The sequence below is a fragment of the Etheostoma spectabile genome, chromosome 20 (assembly GCF_008692095.1).
Source record: "Etheostoma spectabile isolate EspeVRDwgs_2016 chromosome 20, UIUC_Espe_1.0, whole genome shotgun sequence".
Lineage (NCBI taxonomy): Eukaryota > Metazoa > Chordata > Actinopteri > Perciformes > Percidae > Etheostoma > Etheostoma spectabile.
In genome coordinates this window covers 7,549,683-7,561,652 of record NC_045752.1, presented here as the reverse complement: position 1 = coordinate 7,561,652, position 11,970 = coordinate 7,549,683, and the positions used below count along the sequence as shown (strand labels likewise).

The window sequence follows — 11,970 nt, the reverse complement described above, 5'->3', positions numbered from 1 at the left end:
AGTTCATTCAAGTTGAGCATAAACACTAGTGCTCTTTGATTTAGACGGGGTCGTGGAAGGTGAAGCGGAGGATGGTGAAGAGGTAGATTTTTTATCCTCTGTTCTATTCAGTGCAAGGAGAGAGATATCAGTGACATGAAAGAGAAGGTGCCAGCATTAAATCTTATCATAGATCTGTTTTGTAGGTTAGTCTTTATGATATTGTATCAGTTGTGGTTTCTGGAGCCCTGCCAGCTCAATAAGTAAGCAGCAGAAAAAAGGGCTGTTTTTCCAAGATCTGCATTGTCCTCAGATGAACCTGAAGTGGCTGCCAAGAATCCAGCTAAGTTTATAGGAGGTAAAAGTAAGCAGGTTAGAAGATATCTCTGGTTTTCAGCCACAACAACAAGAGTTATTCCTCAAAGCAAATTTAGGCACAGCAGGTGAGCCTTTTGTTTTCCTCATCAAAACACTTCTGTTTTTGACTTTGAGAGGGAAAGAGAGTTTAGATAATAGTGTTAACTCAGTTTCAATGTGGGCAAGAAAGGAGGGGAAAAGACAGAGAGGGAAAACTGCCTCAAATTGAATGAACTGAAGGACAAAAAGACAACAGATCCTTTGAAAATGTCGACCGAAAAAAAGAATGAGGAACCTTGAATAGCTCAATAATACATTACTTCTACAAGAGTCATTGTTCTATCTCCTGATCGAAATGTGCCGCCCTCATAAAGAAACAGTCCGTCATCACATGCAGCAAATAGTTATAGTGAAGCACAAAAGATACATTCTTAGCAAGGGTTCCCATTTATTTTGTGTAAAGGCATTATGTTCATATTAGTCTTGCGCTGTCAGATTTCCACAGCACTGTGTCAACGCTGGAGTATGGTCTGGCTAGAGTGCTTATTTATTCTGGGATAGGGGAAAAAATGCTCTGGTTTGTATGTATTTCTTTAAACCAATCACAACTGGCAGCGCTAAGCACCAGATGCAGCAATAGTGCCCTTGCAAAATAGATAGCGGAAGGGGCGGGACATTGAACACTTCAGGCTTTATTCCAGCAATGTACACCCGTTGAGCCACACTATGTTCTAATCAAAGCTAGTCAGCTGCTGTGTACATGTTGGAACAAGTTTAAAAATATTTGATTGCAAGTAACTTTACAACAACACAATTGCGGTACCACCAATAATTATATTAATGGGGATTAAGCAATTATTTGGTCTATATAACAATCTGTAAATAGTAAAAAATGTCCATAACTGTTCCTTGAGTCCAAGTTGACATCATGAAATTGCTTTTATCCGACCCAAACTTATTCAACTTACAATTCAATTCAATGATCAAAAACAGAGAAATGCAGCCACTTCTCAATTGTAGGTGTTAAGTGAATCTTTTGTATTTGTGCTCGATAAATTAAGATTTGCCAGTTTGCGGTTCCAAGAAAAAGGATTAGGCGACTTTATGTTTCAGCACTATTCATTTATAAAACTAACAACACGTATCAGTACAACTTTTCCCCTTCAGCCAAGCCAAAAAGTTTTTTGCAATATGTCAAATTCTCTCCAAATTTTTAGCATTTCCACTTGATGTGTGTTTAAAGCACAGATTGAAATTGTGCTTTAACACTCAGGAACCGAGGGAATCGGATCAGAGCAAAAATGGCACCTCTGATTCATATTTCAATCCATTAATAAAAAACCACTGTAAAAGACAGAAACTTATTAACTTTTGCAGCTAAAAGTTAATGAGTTAGTGGTCACAGAGATCTCTTCAGGGTCTTTTTAGCCTCTACAGGTAATTTTCTATCTATCCTGGAACTTGCCTTTTTTCGGGGTTGTTGAGCTTTAAATCCAAACTGTTACATCCAAGATTTATCCACTTGATGTCCATAATTTATTACGTTTTCGCTCATTTCAGCCGCTAGCTTCGTGTATTGTCTATATCTAATGTGTGTCCTTACGTAAATGAACGGAAGTGAAGGAACACTATATGCCATATATGGGCGACAGCGAGAGCAAAGAGTAAAGAGTTGGAAAAGATAATAATTCTCCAAGTTAAACTAGTCTAATGTGATCAAAGAGTATATAGCGGACAAGAGAGATAACTACCGTTTTACAGAGGAGAATGGCGTCACTGTTTTGAAATTTGGCATATATTTGGGTCTTTTTTGAAGAAATGTAAATAGTTTGCGCTTTATATGAATTATAATGTTTTATGTTTATTTTCGCATAAAGGAAAACTGTTTTAGACAACAAACTGTCTTGTAACATTGCTGTGGGTGTAATATCAAATATTACATTATTATGTTGATTATTGGCACAAATGTCATGAGAGCAAAAGCGTCTGGACTTTTTTTTTTTTTAAATGTATGTATTTTTTCAACTGTATAAGCTATGTTTATTCCTTCACAGTGTGACTCCCAAGACAGTGTTTTAGAGAGGAGAGTGGTTTAGCTTGTACTGCTCTGTGTGTGATACCAATACATATCTGTAAGATTCATGTTCCGTTTTATTTATTTATGTCCTACAACCGTTTTTAACATTCAAGTGACCTCACTGCAGAACAAATATTATAATAGCCCAGTTTGTCCTGAAAGAAATGATGTTCATATCTTGACTGTAGACTACAGGGTTGATGTTTTACAGGCTTTTTTAGAAAATAAAACCAGACGGACAAAGAATTGTAAAAACGACCTTAGGTCTCTGAGGGCTTAAAAAGGTGGATAGAAACAAGGTAGATGGAGCACCTGTATTTTATTAAACCCAAAAGAAACATTTGAAGTGTTACACCAGCCAAATCACATAAAGTCCAAAACAAAGAAGGATGTAAGAATAATACAGAACAATAGAAAAAAATCTGAAAATGGAGCTTAAAAGTAGGACCGTAATCTAAATTGATTTGACCATAAATGCCAAAAGCATATGCTTCTTTCAGGTGATATGACTATATGTAATATGGGCTCAACTTGTATGTTTGCAATATGCTGACAGACCCAGACAAACCCTAAACAGAGAGATAAACTTACTGTTGAAATCTCCTTCATTACAACAACTGTAAACTGCAGACAAATTACATCTTCCCTCCATATCTGGTTTTTGGCCACCCTGCAGTATATTTGACATGTATTTACTGTAACAGGAGATTAGGCCTTAACCAGTATGCCATGTGCAATCTAGACCTGGAATGCACACCAGACCAGTGAATGGCATTTAGCCAGAAATGGCTAATGTGTGTGTCCAGATGTTGAATCCCTGTGGCGCACAGCGACGCTGAACAGATCCCTCTCCAGTACACAAGACCCAACACTGACTCATTAACATTAATCTCTGTGTGGGCATGCAAAGTAATCATTGCATTGGTTAAATTCAAGTTGATTTAATTTAAGAGCTGTGTACATTTTTATTTCTTCCCGATTTAGTTTTAGATAACAATATTTGGTTCAAGAAAAATTAGACAATAAATGTGCAATTAAAACTATGGTTATTCTTTCAAGGTAAAAACATGGGAATCATGTTTTAACTTTATTCCCAAATTCTATTGTTGAACTAAATATTATGAAGTGATACAAAACACTGAAATCCTACTGAATGTCATCTATACTGAAAGGCATACAGTAATTCACACATTTAAAGTGAAATATATAATAATGCTGGCCTGAACAATGCTGACCGCACATTTCACACTTAGCAGTAGTGGCAGTAGCAGTTGTATTAGTAGATTATTATTATTATCATAATCATCCGTGTCGTCACCTATAGACCTCGGGGAAGACCCAGGACTAGGTGGAGAAATTATAACTCCAACCTGGCCTGGGAACGCCTCGGGATCCACCAGTTGGAGCTGGTTAATGTGGCTTTGCTGGAGCTAATGCCCCGCGACACGATACCGGATAAGCGGACGAAGATGCATTAATATAATTTTTATTATTATTATAAGTAGTTGCAATGTTAATCTTATAAATACTTTAAGTACTAGTAGTTGTGCAATGTTAGGGTTACTAACTGTGGCAGCAGTATAGTAGGAGTAATAGAAATAGTAATGAAATCAATTTCAGATTTTCAGAGGGAGTTTTGATTCAATAATTGTGATTTATTAGTGTTTATCTGTTGTTTAGCATTGACGTAACAATTAAAAGATTACATCCTTCAGAAAGACATTTTTAAGTTATTCCTTAAAATTTTTTTAATGTTTTAATCTTGTAATAATGAACTTTGTCGAGAGTATATTTCACACAGAAAGTGAAAGAATAACTATTAGAAAAAAAGTCTGAAGGTTTCCTGTCGTAATGACCAGGGCATAAAATATGAGTTGACTGTGAGAGCGGCAGAGATTCCTTCTTGCACACACTTACATTTGGCATTGCAGAAGATGATGCAGGTGAAAAGTACCAAGCAGTTGTTAAGGAAAGTGACAAAACTTTATTTGTTTAACTACTGTAGGCACTGGGCAACCGGCGTTTTGCTGCAGTTTGCTAAAGAACTTGTTGAAAATATTGAATCTGGCATGTTTCTTGAGCAAAAAGCACTAGTGGTGCATCAATGGGTAAAGAATCCCCAAAACAGAGGCGAGATAAAGACTGTTCACTAAAGCAGAGGACATGTAAGAAATTAAAATGACTCGAATTGAGATTACAACTAATGTTATGGAAGAGCAGCCAACTGAAACATTTTGAGCCAAATAAAAATAGTTTGACCAAAAACTAGACGATGCAACTATAACCCGGTCTCAGTCTGACCTCAACACTTTAGCTTGGGATTTGTTCAGACTTAAATAACAACAATACTTTCGTTAATGCGACATGTTAATTTGACCTGACAGAACCTGAGAAAGGTATGAGATGAGCCTCTATTATCTTTAATCAGGTCATAAAAAAACACTAAACTGTGGCTTCATCGTCTTTAACTCCTCTTATTCACTAATCATTTTTGTACTTTTAAAATATCCTCATTGCATTTTTGTATATATTAACTGCTTTTGTTTTAGATTCCCTCTTGTTGAAACTCTCATGCAGAAGTGTGCAGCGGACTTCAGGCAATGATGGGTGAAAGATTTTCTTTGCTCTGCAATGTTGCTGCGAGAAGATGCTTTTGGACCTCTTTCTTAGCATTTCCTCTGGAAATGAGTTAGTGGCCATGTTATACATTTAGCTGGTGAAGTTGTGTTTATTGTTGTGGGTGGATTCTCACGGGTGTTTTGTAGGTAGTCCTTTGGCTCCCTGGTGAGAGCAGCGCTTTCTAAAGTGTTTTAAAATGTGTGTGGCAGTTGCCTTGAATCGGTTTCCTCTATATTTCTCAAGTTTTTTTCCATTTTTTCTCAAGTTTTTTTTAAAGTTTCATACTTCATTAAAGACGGGGTAAGTAGTGGTCAGAAAGTGTGGACTGACTGCAATGTTTCAAATCCCAGCATTATGTTTTCATTACCGTAATATACTTAAATTTGATAGGTATTTAATTTCCTGGATTAGCCAAAAGAAATAGTCCATAGCATTGTTTTCAATTTTCCAGAAAAAGACACAATCACAACATGTATCAATAAACATTGTGATATAACATGACATAGGGGCAGTTACAGATTACATTGTCGTCTAATCATAACAAAAACATATCTGATGGCTGAAATTTTAAAGTTAGTATTGATGTTGACTGGCTGAATTCCTTGGATCAGTTTGTGTTCAGCACATTACAGCATTTATTGGTGATCTTCACTGTGACTGTCTGATCTTGACATTTGTGTGGCTTGTGTATTTCTTCTTTCTCTTGACAAATAAGAGACCAGCCATCTGCTCACTGTAAAATTCCCTGTGATAACTTAATAAGGTGCTGCAAACTGAAACGCTCTACGGTGAGCTCCAGACCTCATCACTCCAGATCCTTTCTCAACTGGGGGTCTGTTGAGGGACCAGTTTAAGCTCTGAGTTGGCCGATGTACTGAGATTTCTTCATCCATTAATAGTTGAGGGTGTCCTTCTGTAACTTTACAACAACTTTTTTTTGTTTCTGGATGCTCTTATTAGTTTAAAGGAAAGTATTTTGAGAAGAATGGTTGTTGATTAAAGATGGCAGCTCTTCAAACATATCACAAGCATCCACCCTCACCTTGGCAGACAGAAAGCTTAATGTGTCTTGTGTGTGGAAAGTCTCTTTTTATGTAATGTTGGTTGATACAGTAGAGCACCTGAGAAAGAGAGGGATTTTGCCACATGAAAAAAATAAACATGAAGAAAAGAAATCTTGCCTGTCTCTCCAAATTCAGACCTTTAAATATGATTTTTTTTTTCTCAATATTGTGACTTTTCGACAGACTACTCTCCTCACATAATTAGCTCTTCCTCAAAATGTGACCTAAAATATCAGACTTTTTAATCCAGATATCTCATGTCATCAGAATGTATCCCATTCAAAAGATTTCTGGCTCTTTTTTTTTTACAAGAAATATTATCTCTTATTTCCAAATGTAGCGTTTTTTCTTGTGACATTTGAAATGCCCCATACCACCTCTCTGTCTCAGAATATCAACGTAAAGATCCTATTTCTGATTCATCATATTAATTGTAACTATAAGACAATTAAATGTTATCATCTGGGGAGTTTAGTTTATTATATCATGTAAGCCAACTTAAGTCATATGGACTACTAGCCTATGTGTTGACTGAGATTACTAAGATCAGTTAAGGGCAGAGTAGTATTTATAGGCCAGTCCTTTAGATGTCTGCGGAAAAGTGTTCCAGCAAACAGTCACTGTTATTGCATTAGAAGAGTCTGCAGCAGCATCAACTCAACTTCGATGCTGTTGGATGTCATTGGATATCATGTGTGACATATCACACATGATATCCAAGAACATTTAAACAATTTCACTGATTATACACATAATGAGCGTTTGGATGATAATGTTAATTTTATGATAAAATAAGATAACTCCATAAAAAACGCACTGCTGTGCCGCACCCTGTCCTGCACCCTTGGCTTTTGGCTCTGACTCAAAGCTGTGGAGTTGACAGAAGGTAATCCCCACCATGTGAGGCCTCGGCCCCAGTTTGAAGGCGGGGTGTGATTCATTCAAATCTGCCGGTGCTATAAAAAGAGGGGAAGTTGCAAGTAACCCAACTTCAACCCACAAGATCGTGGCACAGCGCAAGACCATTCGGGTAGTCATTCAAAGTGATAATGAATACAATTAAAGCCATTAAAAATGCAATAGTCTGTATCGTCTTGTTGCCGCGTTTTCTGATAGCAGCAGTCATGTTTTGGCTGCTTGACTTTTTATGCATAAGGAAAAGGGTTTTCTTCAGGATGAAGGAGCAGGGGGGCGATGCCATCGACCCTCCGCTGTGCATATCGGACTCCAATCGTCTCTTTAGCGTGGAGTCCCTCAAGGCAGTGTGGCACGGCCACAAACTGGACTTTCTGAAGGCAGCGCATCTCGGACACGGAGCGCCCAACACCGAAGTTGTTCAGCTGGAGGATCAGCGGCGCAGCCGCATCCTCGATTACGCAAAAGACAAGAGACCGCTCATCCTCAACTTTGGCAGCTGCACCTGACCACCGTTCATGGCGCGTCTGAAGGCTTTCCAGGGAGTCGTGCAGCAGAACGCAGATATAGCAGACTCTGTAGTTGTGTACATCGAGGAAGCGCACCCCTCCGACGGCTGGATGAGCACCGACGCGCCCTATCAGATCCCCAAACACCGGTGTCTGGAGGACCGGCTGAAAGCTGCGCAGCTGATGCACCTGGAGGTGCCCGGTTGCCCGGTCGTGGTTGACAGTATGGAAAACTCCTCCAACGCGGCGTACGGAGCTTATTTCGACAGACTTTATATACTGCAGGAGGGAAAGGTAGTTTACCAGGGTGGCAGAGGACCTGAGGGGTATCGCATCACAGAGCTCAGAGACTGGCTGGACCAATACAGAGAAACGCTGAAAAAGCCCACTAATCTAGTTATCAATGTGTAGATGAATTCCCATCTCTGTAGAGCTGCTATGACAAAAACAAAAATGCTGCATATTTTTCAGTATTTTAATTCCAATTAGATCGTTTAAGTGTATATTTATTTTTGATACGGTTGGATCAAAATAATTAGTTCATCATAGGATGCACAACAGTAGGCTCCTTCATGTCATATTGGACATCTAGCCATTCTGTTAGTATCCACCTACAAAAAGGTTAGTTTGTATGGACATTGTTTGTGAACAAAAGCATTTTGTATGTAAGAAGGTTTTATTTTTTATTTTGTATTTCTTCTCCTCGTGTATTATGCGCCTTTTAATGAACCAGTGAGGATGTTGAGATGTGCGCATCACTGTGCTCGTCAGTATATAGTGAAGTTCGGTTTTTAAACGGACTGAATCCAGAGAACCGATACTGATGTTTTTCGTACTGGAGATCATGGTGAAGGTGCTCCTCTCTGCCCTGCATGGCGCAGCTGTTTTGTAAATAGTGTTCCGTTTTATGGATATATTTTTCATACAATAAAATGATTTGATCTACTCCTTTATTGCAGGCCTATTTTATTTCAAACTAAATACCTACATTGTGTAATCTGCATCAAGGTGGGGGAGATGGTGTGTTTTTTCTTTTATTCTCTTTTTCTAATATCATAATGTGCATATGATTTTACAGTAATTTGGTCTCTTGGTAAAAAGACAAAATGATATAGTACAACAGGCTGCTCATAGATTCTTCCAGAAATCTCCTTTCTAAAGTGCAGCCACTGAAATTGTTGTGGAGAAGCAGAAAATATGAATTCACTTAAAAAATGAGAAGATCTTCCAAAAGCTCAGAACATAAAAAGTCTGTAAAAACATCAGTTATTGCAATATTTTAAACCAGATGATGGTGATTCACAATTAAAACCAATTTATTCTCAAAGTGAAGGGCAACAAAAAACATTTTTTTCCAGAGAGCATTGTCTGCTTAGGTCAGAGCTTTCTGTAATCAGGATGAAATATTGTATCTACTTAGTTTTCAGGCACCTTTACGACTATATACATAGTAATCATAGATCATCTTTGGTTAGTACTGCAGTAACAAACCAGTGCTTTGTTCTCCACAGCCCCTTCCTAAGCTTTTGACCTCTCACAATTAAATGAGGATAATCATACTTGATCCTATTATGCTGAGTGAGATATCCACCTGTAAGGGTCAAAACTTACAATGTTTTCAGGGTTTAGGACACCAATCCCAGAGCCGGAAAACGGTGGTAGTAATATGTGTCTATATGTATAAGTGCACACACACAGGCTACTGACATATCTGTAACTCTCTGTAGTGAGTTTTTGCTGCCACGAGCCGTCAGCATGTCTGCAAACATACGTGACAATCCCCATTGCCAAATGTGTATAAATGTATGCTTTTTGTGTTTTTCCTGGAGAAGGATTGCATTGCTTTGTAGTAAAACAAATGTACTACATTATAGATAGATCTTCCCTGTAAAGCCTCTGATACAAGTCACGACGCAATGAAGACACAAGGGGGGGGGGGGCAATGCCATAGACACAGATGACTCAGGAAACCAAATAATAACGCTGACACAACCTGTTTGAGTAACATCTTGCCTAATGCTTTGGTGGCCTGTGTCTCCAGCTTCACAGCATCAATAGTCATAGTCAACTCTGAAATATAAAGCCGTAACCTCCAGACTGCAGGGGCTTTACAGTGACCTTATTTTTCTTGCTCATCTGGAACACATTAAACATCCATTATGTATGTGGAGCTGACAGTTGACTGAGGGGTACCTGCATAAATGAAATGTCTTCCAGTATATCCCCCCCACTGAAAATTCTTCGAATCTGGATTACTTCCATGTGCAATTTTCCATAGATGTTGGGTTTCATCTATCAAGGGAGGCGGACGGGAACAAAGGGTTAAGGGTCTCAAGCTGGTGGGGGGCAGGGAGGTGTATTTAACTTTTGCTGTTCTGTTTTTGCTTTATGACTTGGAGGGAGCAGAATGGGTGTGCTGAGGTGGTTTTTTTGCAGATTCTAAGGTCAGCTTTGAGGGTTAGGGCCCCTTTCTCCCCATGGTCATAACTCTACAAATGAATGTCTGGTGGTGGGGAGCTGGGGCCTCAACACACACAAATGTTTTAGTTAAACCTGTGTGCTTCAAGTTTAACATGGAAACATTTAACCATGCTCTAAACACCTTTCTTCATACTGGTATAAATAAACCCAGGAGGTCAGTTTTAGTTTCACTGCGAGGATATGTTTACTAGAATATGGTCACCATTTAAGAAATGAAAGTGTTAATGAAGTAAAGTTTATTCGGGACTTTTTTAATGAAACCTTGGTTACGCCATTGTCAGTTACAAGTATTGCATAGATTAGCTGCCGTAAGAGGCGTTGCAGCATCAAGAATCGATATGCAGTCCATGCTGATTAACATTCAGTTTAACATTTTAGATCCTTTAACTCATATAACTGCAGATATTCAAATCTATTAGAATGTCAGGAATTTTAAGGCTAGCTTTTGTAGGTCATTGAGTAACACAGCAGGAGTCTCCCCGAGACATTTTCTAATAAAGTTTAGTCTGGAGTAAGAATTTGTTGGATGTAGGGCAGAGAAAAACCCCCCACAGATGAACTGAAATAATGCAGCAACAAAATGGAGAATGATCTGTTATGTGGGACAGGCAGCACTCATCCTCGACTCCTAATGGTCTGTGTTATTGTTCATAAGAAGACCAGTGAAATGGACCAGAAACATTTCCTGTAACATCATTTGTTTGTTCTTCACATTGTTAAAATAATATATTGTTGTATTAAACATATCTTGTTTTTAAGACATCAGAAGAACATGAGTTTTGTTTGGCTCTTTTAGATATAATATTGAATATTGGCATTTTAGTACTTGCAATTAACTTGCAAAAATTAAATGTTGTCAGTGCAGTGAAATGCATCAATTGATGCTAAACGGTCCGGTCTACAGACAGCATTCGTCTGTCTACTATCAGATGATGACACCTTGTGGTCATACTCTGGGACTACGTGATTTTTCACAACATGTAAAGCTGTAACACGTAAGCACTGCTCTCCATAGGCTAAAAAACATTAATGGAAAAGCAAAACTCTCACTTATGCTTTAAAGGAATTCTAAACATGTTTAAATAATCAAAGCCATCATGGTTTGGGAAAGTCACTGTTTCATATTTCTGTCCACACAGTAATCCAAAGCCAACATCCTCAACATTTTATATTTTTTAATATGTGTGCATATTATGATGCATGTGCAGGAACACCAGTAAGTGAACTCTTGATTCAGTGGCCAAGTTGAAATTAATTTATTCTTTAACATAAAGTAATGTATAAACACATGATGCATTTACAAGTGTTTCAGTTTTCTGATGAGGCTTTAATAATGCATACATTTTTGTCCCAAAATGGCAGGGAGAGGAAATGGTTTTTATTTATGTTGCCTATTCGATTGATTTTGATAGATGAAATTTAGCGGTGTGACAAAAAGAAGGCAGGGCAGGAAATAGCATGGGTAGGATTGTTAACATACATTTTGTAAGTTGTAAATTGTGCAGCATCTTATTATCGATTAGGGGGTACATTTCTGTCATCGGCGTCTGTCACTGCTTTTGCGCTCACTTATGCCAAGCAACTTCCTACCTTCTCTTCTGCTTATATTATTTCACCTTGTAGTTATACTGTATATACAAAAAGTATTCCTTGAATGAGAGAGCTCAGTCCCACTCCTCTCAAACTGGCTGGACAATGGAGAGTGTGGTCGTTTCCCAACAACACAAGGTTGAATCAGCATAAATTGTGGGGTCAAGTCCCGGCCTGAAGCAAATGCGTCTTGTCCTGTACATCATAACAATCATGGTGTAGAGAAATCCCACCTGACCGTGCTTTTATCATTCTTATTGGTACATAGTTTAGTGACAACGTAATTTCCAGCTTAATATATACACCCACCCCAACCTGACTTGTCATTTAATCAATTCAATTACAATTCAATTTTATTTATAGTATCAATTCATAACAA

The 11,970-nt window shown here is 38.1% G+C and overlaps 1 protein-coding gene across 1 annotated transcript; it reads left to right on the top strand.

Moving 5' to 3' along the window:
- Positions 1-6,939: 6,939 nt before the first annotated feature.
- On the top strand, positions 6,940-8,467 carry dio3a (iodothyronine deiodinase 3a). The gene has a single exon (XM_032500735.1). It carries the CDS (start codon positions 7,146-7,148, stop codon positions 7,929-7,931), a length of 786 nt encoding a protein of 261 aa, XP_032356626.1. The 5' UTR covers positions 6,940-7,145; the 3' UTR covers positions 7,932-8,467.
- Positions 8,468-11,970: the final 3,503 nt, after the last annotated feature.